At 49.0% G+C, this 16594-nt stretch overlaps 1 protein-coding gene and 1 pseudogene across 1 annotated transcript in view; one reads left to right on the forward strand and one right to left on the reverse strand.

The window, feature by feature from the left end:
• LOC119382550 (putative fatty acyl-CoA reductase CG5065) overlaps positions 1 to 10469 on the forward strand; it is a 29697-nt gene extending 19228 nt beyond the window's left edge. Inside the window, exons 10-12 of the mRNA XM_037650299.2 lie at positions 291 to 420; positions 6825 to 6946; positions 8466 to 10469. Coding sequence (XP_037506227.1) covers positions 291 to 420; positions 6825 to 6946; positions 8466 to 8598 — 385 coding nt within the window. The 3' untranslated portion in view covers positions 8599 to 10469. The remainder of the gene's footprint in view (positions 1 to 290; positions 421 to 6824; positions 6947 to 8465) is intronic.
• Positions 10470 to 13870: 3401 nt separating this feature from the next.
• On the reverse strand, positions 13871 to 16370 carry LOC119382552 (uncharacterized; annotated as a pseudogene).
• Positions 16371 to 16594: the final 224 nt, after the last annotated feature.

Consider the following 16594-nt stretch of genomic DNA (forward strand, 5'->3'; position numbering starts at 1 on the left):
TCTTCATTTGAGTCTCGTCGTCTTTGATCCAGGTATGCTTACCTCGTAGCAATGCTGGTGTACGGAACACATGCACATTTTTTCACGTGCCTAAAATTTAGTTTTCTAACCCCCAAAACAAATAATTTGTCTTTACACGTAACAGTGTAATGTGTAGTGTAGTGGGCGGAGTTGACGCGGAGTAACTTTACTTTTAGTCCAAACGACTGCGCGTATTGTTTTATTTGTGGTGTGCCTGAATGAAACACACTTGTTTTTGTTTCTTCTTTCTCTCTGTGCCATTCTTGAAGGCTAGTCAAAACATACTACAAGCTCGAGCTCCTCCTGGAGGCTCTCGCCTACTTCACAACGCATCAGTGGAAGTTTGAGACGAACAACATGATGGCCATATACAACGACCTCTCCGAGGAAGAAAAGAAGGTTTGTAGTCCCGATTGCCTCTACATGAAGTGCTGCAATAGTTGCCAGTTGGTTATACACTGTTTTGAGTATTAACGCTGTAACTTAGGGGCAAACGTGGACACAGACATTACGAAGCGCAATCTGACAACTGGTATTTGTCAGTTGTTAGTTCGCGCTTTGTGTTGTCTGTCCGCGTTAGTCCCTAAGTTACAGCACTAGTATCCAAGACAATGCCCTTACATCGTAAATTCGCCTTTATTCCGAGCGCAGAGGAAATGACGATGCCACTGCCAGACATGATCCTCTTTCTAGAAATATGCATTTAATCGCCCTTTCATTGCTTGGTCTTTAAAGAATTTTATGAAACTGTAAAAAGGTTAGTAATGTGAACTTTCTCATATTATACCGTTGCAACAGCTATGTATTTCACCTTACATGAATGAGCCTATCGTACAGGTATAGTGTGCCATGTGTGCCACCCCTGGCTACGCCCTTGGTACTGCAGTATATGTAGGGTTTGTTTAGACCAGTGGTTCAGTCCAATGGAGGTCCGTGAAGCCATTTTTGGGTGTCCGCGAAACCCATCCCCGAAAAAAAAAAAATCCACAGCATATCCACGGGGTGAACGATGATGAGTGAGGCGAAGCTCCGGAGGGAATCATCGATAAACCGTGAATACTCCGAGCGAAAGTGAAAGCGCGCCAACAGCGAGCGGATTTTATTACAACGGTCCCCCTAGCGTATGTCGCCGCACTAAATCGAACGATTGCCTTCCACCAATGACACGCGCCATATGTGAATCTTGGGCGCGTTTATACTATAGTGCCTAGACTATACTTACTAGTGTGCCGACCGCGGGCGTCGCGGTGGCACGGAGAATGATGCCTTCCACCGGCGGCCACCAGACGGCGATAGCCGTAGGGACCATGCTATGCCGAGCGGCGTCTCTAGCCGACGCGCGCGCCTGTGAGAGACGCCTACGGGCTGTCCCAGCCAGTATTGCTCTGCGGAACGTTGGTTGGGGTGCAAAGCGTAATCGAAGGAATGTGATTTCGTAGCACTAACAAGTGATCGTACGCATAGTTATCATTAATACGCTGCGCGATACCGGCTGTTTCTTCGAAAAATACTATTATATGCGTCACATGACCACAAATGCTAAATTCACGGCAATTTGTAGCTAATTACCATACATTTACTAATGATCTGTTTATTTACCTAGGGACAAATATTTTACTAAGTATCTATTTAATCAGCTCTCGACACATATTTTACTAATTATCTATTTGTTCACCTAACGACGCTCAGTGTAGCAATTATTGAAGTGTTTCTCACAAACGACAGCCGCCGGAGTTAGTCTTCGATTTGCGCTCTTTATATTATTCTCCCACTCGGCTAAACTTAAATAAATTTCTGTGTCCACATGAGCACTGAATAATGAGACCCGCTCGTTGTTTGAGCGGTAGCCACTCGTACAATATGGGACAAAACATGTGCTGTCTTTACGCCTCCATTTCTGCGACCACATCGCGGTTCTGTGAACAGAAACAAGTGCGAAGCGCGCGCACAGAAAAGAAACCTAGCAATGACATGCGGAGACACCATAAGCTACTGGCTCGAAAACGACAACGCCCCACAAGTTTACCGCAACGGAATATTTCTTAACTCGGTGATCACAACCGACTGCGCTTACGAACGGGCATCCGAAGCGCAATTGAGCGACGCCGGTGCAACGCGCGCGCTTGGCTTGATGCGCCGCTCGGTTAGCATGGTCCCTAAGAGTGTCGCCGTCTGGTGGCGTCCGGCGGAAGGCATCACCGTCGGTGCCAGCGTCTCCCATTGGAAACGCTCGGCGGTCGGCACACTAGTAAGTATATTATAGGCACTATATTTATACTAAAGGGCCGATGAGAGTCATGAAGACTTGCAGCTCACTTTAATTTTACATGTACGCCGTGAATTTTTATTGTTTAATCACGCACAGGAGATATCTCACACAGGCACTACCTCAGAGGTCAAAATCCAGTGCCTATATATACGGGGTGATCAGTGAATGGTTGTGCAGCGCGAGCAGTCGGTTTTTTCAATCAAGAAATTCGCTAGAATACTCTGCCTGCGTCGGCCTCGCGAGGCGAGAGGGGGGGGGGGGACTAGAGCACGCATCTGCAACACAGCGAGCGCGGAGCGTCGGCGTCGCGAGGCGAGAGAGAGAGGGGGGGGGGGGGCTAGAGCACGCATCTGCAACGCAGCGAGCGCCGCCGCGCCGTCTAAGGATCTTTCTGAGAACTAGAGGTGGCTGCGGCAGCGCCATCTAGTGAACACTCCAAGAACTAGAGGTGGCTACCTACTACTACTACTACTACTACTACTACATACTACAGAGGAGGGACAGACCCACACGCAAAGGAGCTTCGCCCCTAAAATTACACCATATCTCCCGCTAAAGGGGACCATGAGGCGATGCGAAGCCGGAGCACTTGCACGATCGCGTTCCGTTGGCGTTCGTTGGGCATGCTACCGACCTCGGGCATGCTACCAACCTCGCGTCGTGGAACGCGAAGAGGAACACTACGCGCGTCGTGTCTTCCCTCTAGCCTGGCCGTTAATACTCACAGGGCGAGCGGGCAACGCGGTTGACAGACGCGTGCGAGGGATTCAGCGTAGGAGAGGAGAGAGAGAGAGCGGGAGGAGACGCGCATGCGCTGGCGCTCATCGCAGCGCTGAGAGAACTTCGAACGTAAAGTCCCTTTATTAGAACGCGGTCGACAAGGCGCGCGAGAGGGAGGCAGCGTAGGATAGGAGAGAGGGGGGAGGGGACGCGCATGCGCTGGCGCTCATCGCGGCGCTGCGCAGTAGAGAATTTCGGCATGTAGAGACTGCATTTCAGAGGAGTCAACCGAAGCAAGCGCTGGACTGAACGCGCGCAGCGCTCTACCACTTGAAGGAGAGGAGACTAAAGGAGGAGAGTAGCGCATGCGCCGCGAGAGCAGGAGTGAGAACGCAGGAGAAGCGCAAGCAGGTGCTGGTAGATAAGTGGAGAGACGAGTAACGCGCAGCTGTTGGAGAGATGGAAGGAGGAGAGTTGCGCATGCGTAGTGTGAGTGCGGACTACCATGCCGCGGGACATACCCCCGAGCAAGAGATGCCTTCGCATCTAAAAAAGAAACGCGTTTTCTGGAGGCACACCATGTCCCATGACAGTGGCCCCTTCTGATTTTTATATGTTTCACCGCCTAACATGCTTGCACTGGGGCGGAGCTGACTTACGTTTCCCCTTCTTCGTGAGATGGCTGTAAAGCTTTTGTTGCAGTTCTCTACGAGATATGCACACGAGCATGCTTTTTCCAAGCTTACATATTTGAAGAGCAAAAGTGACTAGAAATAGGTTGAATATGGCTGCAGACCGTACAACTTATTGACAAGCTGTTGAGATCGAATTGGCGTGGCACTTTAGGTTGACCATTCTTTACCAGGAAGAAACAAAAGGCACCTATTTCACGCTGCACGTTGTGTTAAGTTATGACTACCCGCCCCCCTTTCTCTCACTGCGAAGGGCCCCTCATCACTTCCACAAGGGGTCCTCGAAATATCCGTGGCTATTAACCACTGGTTTAGACCATGCGATTTTTCGGATATTTCGTTATGTGCTGCCCGATAGCATAATTGTGATTCTTTGGCCTGATAGTTCGAAGCGGCGCACATTAAGTGCACGCGACATCGAACTACGTAAAACTCGCTGACTATGGATGTGATTAATTGCTTTACGGCACGTAACGCAATATATTAAGTCTAGCTGGCGATTTCGCAAAGCGGGTCGGTCTATTGGGTCTTATTTGCACGATTTCGTAATGTGGCTACGAGATATACAATTCCAAAGTATGCGAGCGACGAAATAATAAATATACTTTGCAATCGTTTTAACAGCGAAGCTGTTTAGAAATCGTTCTTTGCCCAACGAACCAAAAAACTATCAGCATTGTAAACAGGTATGTGCCACAGAAATTGGGTAAATCCCACTACTCACCACTCGTCCACTAAACAAGAAGACAACAGTTAGGCTAACAACAAATGGCTGCGAAGCGACGGCGGTCAGGCGAAGACCCCGAGTACGTACGAAAGAATACTGGGTAACGGGAAAAGGCCACGGCGGCTGCGAGAAAACCCCGAAGCGATGGAAGGCCTACGCCAACGACGACGGGCCCGTAGATCTGAGAGGTGCGAACGCTTGATTTCAGCGCGACTTTCTGCCCCTGGAGTTTGGACATCCGTGTCGTGTCTGTCTGTGGTTTAACTCGAGTCTCTCTCCGCTGAGGATCAACGTAGAAACAACCTAGCATCACTTAGCTAAGACCTAGAACAGCCTAGAAGCAACCAGAGTACTCTTCAGAATCGTCCAGTATCGCTGTTTCAAGCCTTGCGCGGCTTAGTGCATGCTTCGCCAATTTTGTCCTTCGTATAGTGTCCTCACGCACTTCCCAGCGCACCGTCGTATACCTGTACTGTGCCTTTCCTCTTCTGCTATTTTTTCAATTTCCTTTAAAGGGACACTAAAGGCAAATATTAAGTCGACGTTGATAATTGAAATAGCGGTCCAGAAACCTCGTAGTGCTACTTTTATGCCAAGGAAGTGCTTATTTTGAAATAAAATCACGTTTTAGTGGTCCGCATCGCGTTAGCGCACTTCAAATCACCCGCCTGAAATCCCACTTTCATACGTCACTGCTGCCGTGCCCAACGTTGCCCGCCTTTACTGCGCGGCCGCCGACACTAGTAGCAGCCGAGCGAAGGTAGCTGGACCCACAGCAGCAACAACGGCCATCGAAGCCACCGAAGCTTGCCGCAATCTCTGCAATGGATGTGGGCGGAGAACTTGATAATGAGACATTGACTCGCGACGCTGGGCTCCAGTTCAGCGAATTGAGCGCCGATGAACGCTGTATGCTGCTGAGGGCTCGTAGTGCCGGCGTCGTTGCATGCGGCATTTTGTCGAACTTTGTCAGAGCGATTTTCACGAGCGCGCAGAACACACGCGGCTGTACGCCATCCCGAAACTACCACTGAGACGCGAACGCGTGAGCGACGCAGGGCGCCGGGCGAAGCGCAGTTTGGCGAAAACGGCACCTTTGAACCACGCTCGCCGTTCCCCATGGCAACGCCACAGAGGTTCTTTTTTCCATGAATCAAACGGAAACGAACAAACAGCATTTTATTACGTCTTTTGATGCACGGAAGGTTCTTTTTTTATTGCAGCTAGTTTGATTACGAGTGATCAATTGTAGTCGAACTCTCTCACGTCATTGGGATCATTTCCAAAATGTGCCGCTCGTGGCGCTCATCGTGTGATACATTTAGCTTAATTTCTCAGTAAGTAGGGCACTGCTGTTGATAATATTGCCATTTTAGACGTTTTCATACACTGAGCTTTCACTTTGACATAAATTGTTATTTGCCTTTAGTGTCTCTTTAAGACCTGGAAATGCATGAAAAGTAGATTTTCCGACTTGTCCAGTTTCCTACTTTAATTAAGCACATGTCAAAACCCTCGCCATCCTCAGAATTCGTTCGAAGCTCGCCACTTATAATTTTTAAATTAGAATACGCGCCGTAAATTTATTAGCAAAGTTAATTTGTACGATTTTGTTGAATAGTACATTATTTCATTTTCTCATGCAAGTGTTACCCGTCGCTTCGAGCCGTTGAATTAAAAAAAATTTTTGATGTTGGTTGCAGACGAATTGAGATATTCTATGGTCTAAAAAAAAACGTGCCGCATGTATTGACCACCTACAGTAAACCATCAGTTTGTAGAATAGCCGTTTTTTTTTTCTGTGATTTCTGTGCCTCATTTGGGATATGTATCTCAAGTAACCATTTTCGTTTTCGCGCTAGTGCATAAAGTCAGATTTTTCGCACACTTAGCGTGGCAATTAACGCATTATCGTCACCGTACGCCTAGCTTGCTAGCAGCCCCGCCACGGTGGTCTAGTGGTTAGGGCGCTCGACTGCTGACCCGAAGGTCGCGGGATCGAATCCCGACCGCGGCGGCTGCATTTTCGATGGAGGCGAAAATATTTGAGGCCCGTGTACTTAGATTTAGGTGCACGTTAAAGAACCCCAGGTGGTCGAAATTTCCGGAGCCTTCCACTACGGCGTCTCTCATAATCATATCGTGGTTTTGGGACGTTAAACCCCAGATATTATTATATGCTTGCTAGCAATTGCGATTTCATAATTGTGTAGTTTTGATCTCTACTTTAATGCTCTCGGCGTGATTTTAATTTTCTCGCTTGCTTACGCATAGCGATGCTGCCTCGTAAAAGTGCGCATGTCAGATGCTGACGAAAAAAAACAGTATCCAAGAAATACTCAAGTGAGACGTGCGAATGAGCTAATCGGCCCTTGTGTCCACACATTTTACGCAGATCTTCAACTTCGATGTCAGCACGTTAGAATGGAGGCCCTTCTTCTACCACTACGCTCTCGGGGCCAGGGACATCCTCCTCAAGGAAGACCACTCCAAGGTCAAAAGTCGGAACTTCCAGAGGTGAGGCTACAGCCCCGCGTCCTCAGAGGTTAAAATTAGGCAGGCTATGAACAGTATTTATTATGAAAGAATGTGAGACGCTGGAAAAATTGACACAAGAAAAGAAAACATCACAACGCAAAGATTAGCGTTTGTGTTCTTTCCTTCTCTCGTGTCCATGATTCCACGCGGTCCGTTCTTTTATAATGAACACGTACCAACTAGCTCGGCTATCTGTCGCTCTGTGAACACTGTGGTAGTGCAGGGGTTTCAATTTAACGTACCCCGCAGGAGCGTAGCCAGGGGGGGGGGGGGGGGTGAAGGGGGGTTCAAACCCTCCCTCGAAATTTTCAGGTTTCCTTGCGTATATATACACGTACACATACAAACGCACGCACCCACTCTCCCACTCTCTCCCCCCCCCCCCCCCCCCCGAAAAAAATTTCTGGCTACGCCCCTGGTACCCCGACGCCGACGGTACTGCCATCATTAAAATAAATTGTTTGGTAGTGTAACGTTTGTTTTCAGCGTATTCCTTGCCGACGGTACTGCCATCATTAAAATAAATTGTTTGGTAGTGTAACGTTTGTTTTCAGCGTATTCCCTTATAAGAACAAGAATTGGTTCTAATAAGGCGGCAATAGGGGCTAGTGGGTACGTCTTCATGCTTGTGATGCGCTGCAGGTAGACGCGGACCAGAAAAAACGAGAAACAACACAGGGTGATGCGCAACACCCTGTGTTGTTTCTCGTTTCTTCTGGTCCGTGTGTATACCTGCAGCGCATCACAAGCATGAAGAATTGGTTCTTCATTGTCTACAGCCTTTGGTGCACTGTGAAACTTGCACACTGCGTTAAAAAAGCACTCATTTTGTAACGTGGGGTCTTTCGAGGTTCACGAGAAAACACTGCGCATACGTATTAAGAACTACAGCGCTACAGAGAGCCTTTCCTATTTTAAGGCGAAAGCCTTAGATGCCTCATCAAACTCGAAAAGGGAACGTCAGCGTCAACACGAGTGATGCAAAACATCAACATGTGATGACGTCATCATGGCTTCACAGATCGTAAAAAATTTTGTGAGTTACTGTGACGTCACATGGTAGCGTCATCAAATGACATCGTCGCTTGGTCATAGTTGGGCCGATCCCGGAGGCAGGTGACGTGCAGAAAGCTTGCAATGCATCCGATCCCGGAGGCAGTGCTAAACCACGCTAGATGCAGAAAGCTTGTGGGGGCAAGGGGATCAATGCAAACTACTGAGAAGAAAAATTAGATGGCTTTCGCCTTCGAGTCCTCTTAGGCGAATGCATAGGGTGTCCTTAGAGTTTTATTATACAAAGGCTGAGGGGCAACCTGTTATCGAAAGAACCGAAGTGTTGTGCATTGGCGGAATACGCTAACGATGGACAGATGAAGGATAATAGAGATAAGTGAAGGATCCATGGTAGTGTGATGGACGGAAGGGAGTACAGAGTAGCTCTCTCATGACTCCTGGCTGGCGAGCGTACTAGAAGCCAATCGGTCAGTTTCGCGCGCAGGCTGTACGTGGTGAAGCAGGCGACCAACGTGCTGTTCGCCCTGGCCGCCTGGAAGCTTCTGGATATGGGTCCCACCTTGTGGCGGTTGTGGGAGTACCTGACGGACACCGTAGCGCCAACGTTTACGGGCTGATGACGGCTTGGCCGCCGCCTGGCCCAAGCCACGAGAAGGGACCAGCCGCCACCCCAACAGCAGCACAGCACCGTACAGCTCCGCGGATAGCCACACACCGGGCCACCGTCATCGCAGGAACTTGCACCTCCACATCGGGAAGGCACGCGCATCACCCGAACAGCCATCGTCACACCCATCCCGTCCACACTCACCCCCTGTACTCTTTGCTCTCTTTGCAATGCTGTCATGTCATGTTGTTTATATATGTGTCCATATATGAACAGTGAGTAGTAACTTGCGACCGTCTGTACTCGTGTTTCTATCTAAGCCTCGATTAGTTTTAGGGACGGGTTACCGTAACATAGCAAACAGCACGGAGATAGAAGCAAATTCGGCAGCAGATTACTCGGAGGAAGGCAGAGAGAGAGAGTAGAAGCGGGGGGGCCCGTTTAGGCTAGGGTCAGTTAGAATGGCCCATTTCAACTAATGTTCGGGCGATGTCGAACCCATGGCGCTGGGCTTTTTTTTCGCGTCGCTGTGCCGGCTGGCTCGTTGTATGGGCTGCGAGTTTGAACCAGCGATTAACACGAATCTGAATTTCTATCGGTTGTACCACGAAAATCTCGGGCTTCAGTTGGCCCAGGCTTCAGTAGTGTAGTCAAAATAAAATCCGAATGGTGTGCTTCTCCTACCAAATAAATATTGTGACTGGCTGCAGCTTTGCAAGTCAGCGCCTTGGGCACACCGCTGAACAATGGTGTTTACTGCTGAGAAATCTGTTGCTGGAGGTATAGGTCGCAGTAGGCGATGGTCAGTGTTTTCTAGAGGTTCTAATCCACGCCTCCCAACGTTTGTTCTGTGTCCTGTGATACGCCTTGTCGGCAGCCAGAGTTCGTTTATTTTTGTTATGGCTGCTGACGGTTACAGCTGAAGGTGCTACTGTGTTTATTCCTTTCGTGGTGCGTACCTGCATCTTTTACAGTGTCCAGAGTGTCTATTGGAGTAACTGTTACTCCGTTTGGTTTGTGCTATAGAGTTCTTTATGTATATGTGAAACCTTTGTGCCGTGTTTATCAGAAAGGGGGCTACATAAAGCGCTGCTCCGAAGAATCTTTATGCGATGAGCATGAGGTAAAAACACACCCGCAGAATCAAATGCTATACGCATAAAAAGCTAGCCGAAATTCATTCTTGTTTAGGCATCCATCAGGGAAACATCGGGCAGCAAGAGCGTACTTACACATTATCATCGCTCGGCATTTAACTACTGCTTTAACCATTTTTACGACTGGTATTCACTCAAATTATTTAGGAGCGTTTTTGCTTGCAGGTGCTTCTCTCATTTAAATAAACGAGCTGGAAATTTGTCTTTTTTCTCGTGCTTTTAGTCTTTTAAAAAAAGTTTATCCTGCTCATCGGGAAAGTTATCTCGACGCACAACTTGTGCAGTGCCATAGTAGTAACTGCGGTGCCCAGCTAATCAACTGTGACAGAGATCGCACAATCTTGTGACGTGTTGTCGCTGCGCTTTTAGGTTATAACCTATGGTCCCTAGTTTTTGTCCACTTGTTCTTTCATCTAGGAAGTCCGAGCTGTGAGGTGAAAAGTGAATTCTCCGCCCATACAAGGACAACGTGTACAAAGCCAATCTGTGCCTGCCATGCTGACCGTGTGTCGGTGACCTCCTGTTGCTTTTATTTCCGAGAGTTGTTTCATACTTAATGTTTCTATCCACTTGTCGCACAATCCTCGGGAAATGCAGAATAAGAGAGAACCGCTTCGAGAAAATCTAGGATTGTGCTGGCTCACTTGAATTGTTTTTGTTGACAAATGCTTTTGCTGCAACCACTTGTTCATTGACTGATGAAAATAAAGACATTTTCATTTGTCGCGGCCCCTGCTTTTCTAAGTATTCGAGTCGTGGTCTCAATGCACCCTCTGCTTTGCATTGCCAGACAGGCTCCATGTTTCCCCTTTACTAGTTTTGCGCGCAAAAGCCTCATACAGGAGGATCCTGTGTGCATCTTTCTTCGTACCTGTTATAACGCGAGAGCGTTAAAGAGCTCGTTTCGCAGAAATTCCGGTGTCGCTGTCGGTTGGTTGTGAGCGAAAAATCGAGATAGATGCAAATAGATAAAAATGTTCGGTGCGGATGAGAATCGAACCCAGGCCTTCTGCGTGGCAAGCAGATATTCTACCACGGAGCCACGTGCGCCAGTGCTTAAAGGTGCTTCGTAAAAAATCGTAGAATCCCACCAGGCGTCAAAACATGTGAATTGCGCAACGAGTGGGTGGTATACAGCTGCCCACAGAGACAAAGTGCAGGTGCGCGTGGCGCCTTACGGACGCTTAGTGGGTACTCCGCGAATTTGCAAAAGGATGGTGGCGTAGTGGGCACTCCGCAACTGTGCATCCGGTAGGTATTCTAGAATAGTTTGAAACGGCCAATGTTACGCACACAAACGTTCCTTTCCTTACGACACGGTTGAGCTTCGAGGCGAAGCTCAAGCGTCTTCCAATTTAAGTTTTATTTTCGCTGGTAATATGTGTTCAACCCATAACCAACTAGCCCAACTTTCAGATTTAACTGTAATAACTTGACACCGTACAATAACCGTTCTGTTACAAATGAGTTGCTGCGGAAAAGTTCGTGCCGAAGATAACTCCGCTATTACACGTCTTTCCTTTATACAGCGACAAATAACTTATTCAATAAATAGTAATATAAATAATTATAATCAATATAAGATCGATATATACACCTCGACGAAACTCAGTCTAGCTAGCGTCTGCGTGATTACACAAAATGTGTGACAACGGATACATTTCATAGTCTATAACCTTTCACGGAGGTGTTTTCACTGTCGTTACTTCGTTAACACTTTGTTCGTCAGGGGAATATTAATGACCATTCTTTGCCACTTTCGTTCAGATGAAGCGAAGGCAGGTGAGTTGTGACTTTTTTTAGCGTGTGAGTGCCTTGCATGTCCATGATGAAATTTCAATTTTTGACCGTACCCACATTATCTTTAATGCGGCAATATAGAGTTGCCGTTGGCGGCTACTTTGCGCCAAATTGGCTAAAGTTCCTGTGTATACTACCTTTAGAAAGATGACATATGCAGTAACTTTAAACTTGGCTGCTTTACGATCCAATCTGGTGATGAAAGTTTAAAATTGGCTTCATGGCTATATTCTCGCTACTTTGAGATTTTATTTTGGTGAATTTACTTGCGATTATTCTTATTATTTGAAGACAACATAGCAAGCAAGCCTAAAGACTACCCATTGTCTCAAAACTTTACGTCGCATTGGCTGATGCGCGATCATGTCCTCCAACGGGCTGGTGCTCGTCGAGGCCTCCCTACGCTCGGCGCGATTGCAAAGACGGAGTGGCGAAGTTGCGCGCATGTAGGCAAACGTGTGGCTAGCATGCTGCTGACGCTGCTCACGATCAGTGCTGATGCTACGCGCCAGTTTTTGATTCTGACGTGGTAGATGACAAATGTCCTCAACAAAAATGGAGCTCCGCTGTCTCTCTTCAACCAGATTTCACTACTTGAAGATGGACACGGTGATGTAGTCAAAGTGTGCTGATCAATTTCGGTTCCGAAGAAAAGCTGCTTCGATGTTTATCGTTCCCACTGAATTGTTGGCTAGAATGTTCTTATATCACTCTGGCAGAAACTCTATTCTGGATTAGCTATGTGCAGCGCACTGAACCTATATTTATTTTTACTTGCAACTTAGCTGTGGTTTGAAGACGAAGGAAAAGGGGAAAAAATTGTTCCCTTTGATCTGTGCTATTGCTTATTCAAAATTCTATATAATCTTCAGCACTAGAAACACTGTTCATAACGTCGCTTATGCTCTGTTTGGCTACAAATCTGGCTCTTAATTTGTATGGTATATATGGCTAGTTTTGGCTACCTTTTGCTTGGGATCTGGCTCCTTCTCAAGTCTGCCCAGCGGCAACCTTCCGTCTCGGTGAGCTTGAAGAACTCGTGTTAAACAGATCTCAATGGCCGTCATTCAGTCATGCCACCACGAGTCGACGGTCCAATATAGCAAAACAGACTGTGCAAGTATACTTGACACCGCTTGTGCCCCGTTTCTCTAAGTCATTATCTGTATCGCATTGTTGTTGCGAATATGAAACGTCACTAAGTTACGTAATCAAAGGGGCGCACGCTCCACTCCAACATTGTGACAGCATTGTTTTCGTGGAGATTCACTCGAGCGTTCATGTAGCCATGGTGTCAGCAGGAGTGGACGTCGACTCTACGGCACAGAACACTTCAACTAGAAGGCAGTGATGCAAGTACTTGGCACCGCCCGTGGCCCATTTCGCCACGTCATTCTTGTTGTAGTCAATACGAAGCGTCACTAAGTATGTGATAAACGGGACAGCCGCTTCGCCTCGCAACCACGACATAATTGTATGCGCAGAGGATCATTGAAGCGATTATACCGTATGCAGCATTTGCAGATATTCAAGTGAAGATTGCTTTGTAACTCTTGAGTAAACATTGTATCGCAAATTACTGGCACGAACTCATGATAGAAGCCTCAGTTTTGATTGCGATCACAAATATGTATGTCATGTACTCAGCTACTGTCCTTACTATAAATTTTGTCACTTCGCTCAACTATCCACGAATCCTTTGGAGAGCTGCTTGGCTTTGAGACCTTCGATTTCCCTTTGTCCCTTTTAGTTCCTCCTTTTCATAACACTATTGATTACATTTTAATTAGGTTCACACACGTGCTTATACTCTCCAACACTTTTTGTAGCAGAGTACTACCGGTTATGATGAAAAACTCTCAATAGGTAGTATTAAAAAGTTCTGCTATTGTGCATGATGTTGGCAAATCAGTCATGGGAAAGTCCGCAAGGTGAGGTAAGGTTCAGGAAAGGCAAAAGCTCATTGATCAATTTGTAGCAAGCTATATAGTACGTATGTACAAATAGATGCATGATATTTTTTTTTTCCTTTTCATTAGTACATGTTACGTGAAGCAGCTCGCTGCCTCCTTTCGATATCCTAAACGTGAAATGTTTGTCCTAAGAGAAAGAGAGAGAACAACTTTATGAAATGCCTGCAGAGATGATGAGGCTCCCTCCACGCAGGGAGGACGAGCTTTCAGCGACGCGGCCATTACGTCAGTCTCTAGGCGTTGCGCCGTGCTCCCGACCGGGCTGCAGAAATTAGGCGCCTTTTCCTCTTCAAACCACTACCACCACCACGTCAGTCTCGTGCGTTGTGCTCCTCGAGGCCTTGCTCCCGAGCTACTTCCGCGGGTCCGAGAGGGCCGCTGCCCCTTCCTGGGGCGCCGCCCCCCTTCTCCTCGGTTTCGCTCGGTCGCTGCCTCTCTAGAGCTGCCGAGACCTGCTGGACGACCTTGAGTTGTGTGTCTTGATCGTAGATCCTCGTTGCAACCTCTAGCTGCGGCGGGATCGTCGTCTTCTCACTGGCTTCTCTCGGATTTACGTTACAGTCCCAAAGGATGTGAGCCGCGGTAGCTCTCTCCTTCACGCACAGTCTACACACGTCACTTGGCGTACACACTCGGACACACGTACTTAGCTAGCGCCGGGGTGAGCAGGGACCCCGTCTGTAATTGTCTGTGTAACACTGCCTCCTTCCGGGTAACCCCCGGGTGAGGTGGCGGCATAGTCTGCCTGTCCAGTCTGTACCATTTGACTATTTCGTTGAAGGTGGTCATCCTGTCCTTAGCACTGTACCGCGACCAACACTCCGAGTCGGCCGTGTTTGCAGCCGCGCAGTTGACGGCCGCATTGCCCGTCTTGTTGTGGTTCGCGTTCCCGCGTTCCGACACATCACTGCCCACGTGGGCCGGAAACCACTTGATCACCGCAGCACTTTTGCGTCCGATTTCTTCGACTTTGGCAGTATGCGCGCGGCCTCACTACATACCATACCCTTGGCGTAGTTCTTCACTGCCGTTCTAGAGTCACACAACACTTTAGTGCATTCGGGGTCGGAGACGGCCAAGGCGATGGCCACCTCCTCCGCACTGTGCGCTTCTCGAGTCCGGACGCTCGCTGCGGTCTTCGTTGCACCCGTCGATACTCCGACGACCACCGCCGCGTATGCGACACGGAACTTCTAGGATATCGAGACACTCTGGATTACTATAGGCGAGAACGCCTACGGTACCCTCCACCGCACCATACGCTGACCCGAGAAGATGCGACTGCGATGCGGCAACTGCAGGCCAACACTTTCCCCAACCTACACTTCCTCCACATCCTCCATCCAACTTCCTACCCTGACAAATGCCCTGGCTGCGGTGCGGTACCGACGTTATTTCACGTAACGCTGGAATGTCAGCGTCCACCAGCCAGGCGCTCTCCCATCTCCTCTCCTATTCCAACCCTGCAAGACTGGGAGGCCATGCTGCGTGACGGAAGCCCGAGTGGCCAGCGGGCGTTGGTCCGTCGGGCACGAGACGCGGCAGCGGCTGTTGGAGCTCTGGACTGAGAGCCCCACCCGACAGTTCTCAATACTTCTAATAAAAGTTTTTCTCTCTCTTTCTCGCTGCTCCCTTGGTACTCTGCCGCGTCCACGTAGACGGCGCCTTCTTCTCTGGCGTGGAGGTCCACGAGAGCCTTGGCCCTTGCCAACCTCCGCTCCTTGTTGTGCTCGGGGTTCATGTTCTTCGGGATCGGACAGACCCTGAGTTTTCTGTTGATGCTATCCGGTATAGGTGCGTCGTTCTGCTGCTTGCCTTCCCTCTGCTCGAGGCCAAGGTCCCGCAGTATATGTCTTCCGGTTCTCGTTTCAGAGAGACGCTCGAGCTGCGCCGTTCTCTGTGCCTCGGCTATTTCGTCCAGCGTGTTGTGGACTCCCAGCGCCATGAATTTTTCGGTGCTCGTGCTCCCGAGGAGACCGAGTGCCGCCTCATACACCTTGCGTATGGTGGCGTCTATCTTGTTACGTTCACTCGGCCTCCAGTTGTGGAAGGCCGCCACGTACGTTATGTGGCTAACTGCAAAGGATTGAACGAGCCTAGTCAGGCTCTCCTCCATCATTCCTCTCTTCTGTTGGACATTCTCTTGATGAGTCTCATTGCCGCGGCCGCTTTGCCCGCGAGCTTGTTCACCGTTTCACCGTTGACTCGGTTTCGCTCGATGAGCAGCCCGAGCACTCGAATCTTTCCGCCGTCTTGATCGTGATCTTGGGACGCTCGTACTTGAGTACCATATTCTTTCTTTTCCTACCTCTCCTTTCGGTGGAATCACCAGCTGCTCCTCGATGGCGTTGACCGCTTCTTGCAGCGTTGTCTCGATGTGTCCGTCGCTTCCTCCCGGTACCCAAAGCGTAACGTCGTCGGCGTAGATGGTGTGCCGGACTCCCGTTACTCTTTCTAGCCGGTTGGCCACCCCGATCATCACGAGGTTGAAGAGTAACGGGGAGATCACTGAACCGTGCGGCGCTGCCCAGCTTCTTCTCTTCGAGCTGCAGGTCTCCCGCGTGGACTTGGGTGGTCCGTTCCGTCAGGAAGTCTTTGATGTACTCGTATGTTCTCCTGCCCATGTTTAGCCTGGATACTTGGGCCAGGATAGCCGAGTGTCTCACTTTATCGAAGGCGCTCTACAGGTCCAGCCCGAGTATGGCTTTGTTGTCCTTGGTGCCCGTCATATCGTCGATCATCTCGTTCTTCAGTAAGATCATGGCGTGTTGCATCCCGAGCTTGTTCCGAAACCCGATGATGGAATTTGGGTAAAGTTCCGATTCTTCCGGGTAACGCTGCCACCTGTTCATGAGAACGTGCTCGAGGACCTTTCCCACGCAAGAAGTGAGCGAGATCGGCCTGATGTTCTCTGTGTTGGGCGGCCTGCCAGGCTTGGGGATGAGGATCGTCTTGTCTGTTTTCCATTGCTTGGGCAGCCTTCCATCTTGCCAGCACTTGTTGTAGAAGTTCGTGAGCGTTTCGATGGCCGCTTCGTTGAGGTTCTTGAGTGCTCTGTTGGTCACTCGGTCGGGAC

The sequence above is a fragment of the Rhipicephalus sanguineus genome, chromosome 2 (genome assembly GCF_013339695.2).
Source record: "Rhipicephalus sanguineus isolate Rsan-2018 chromosome 2, BIME_Rsan_1.4, whole genome shotgun sequence".
Taxonomy (NCBI): domain Eukaryota; kingdom Metazoa; phylum Arthropoda; class Arachnida; order Ixodida; family Ixodidae; genus Rhipicephalus; species Rhipicephalus sanguineus.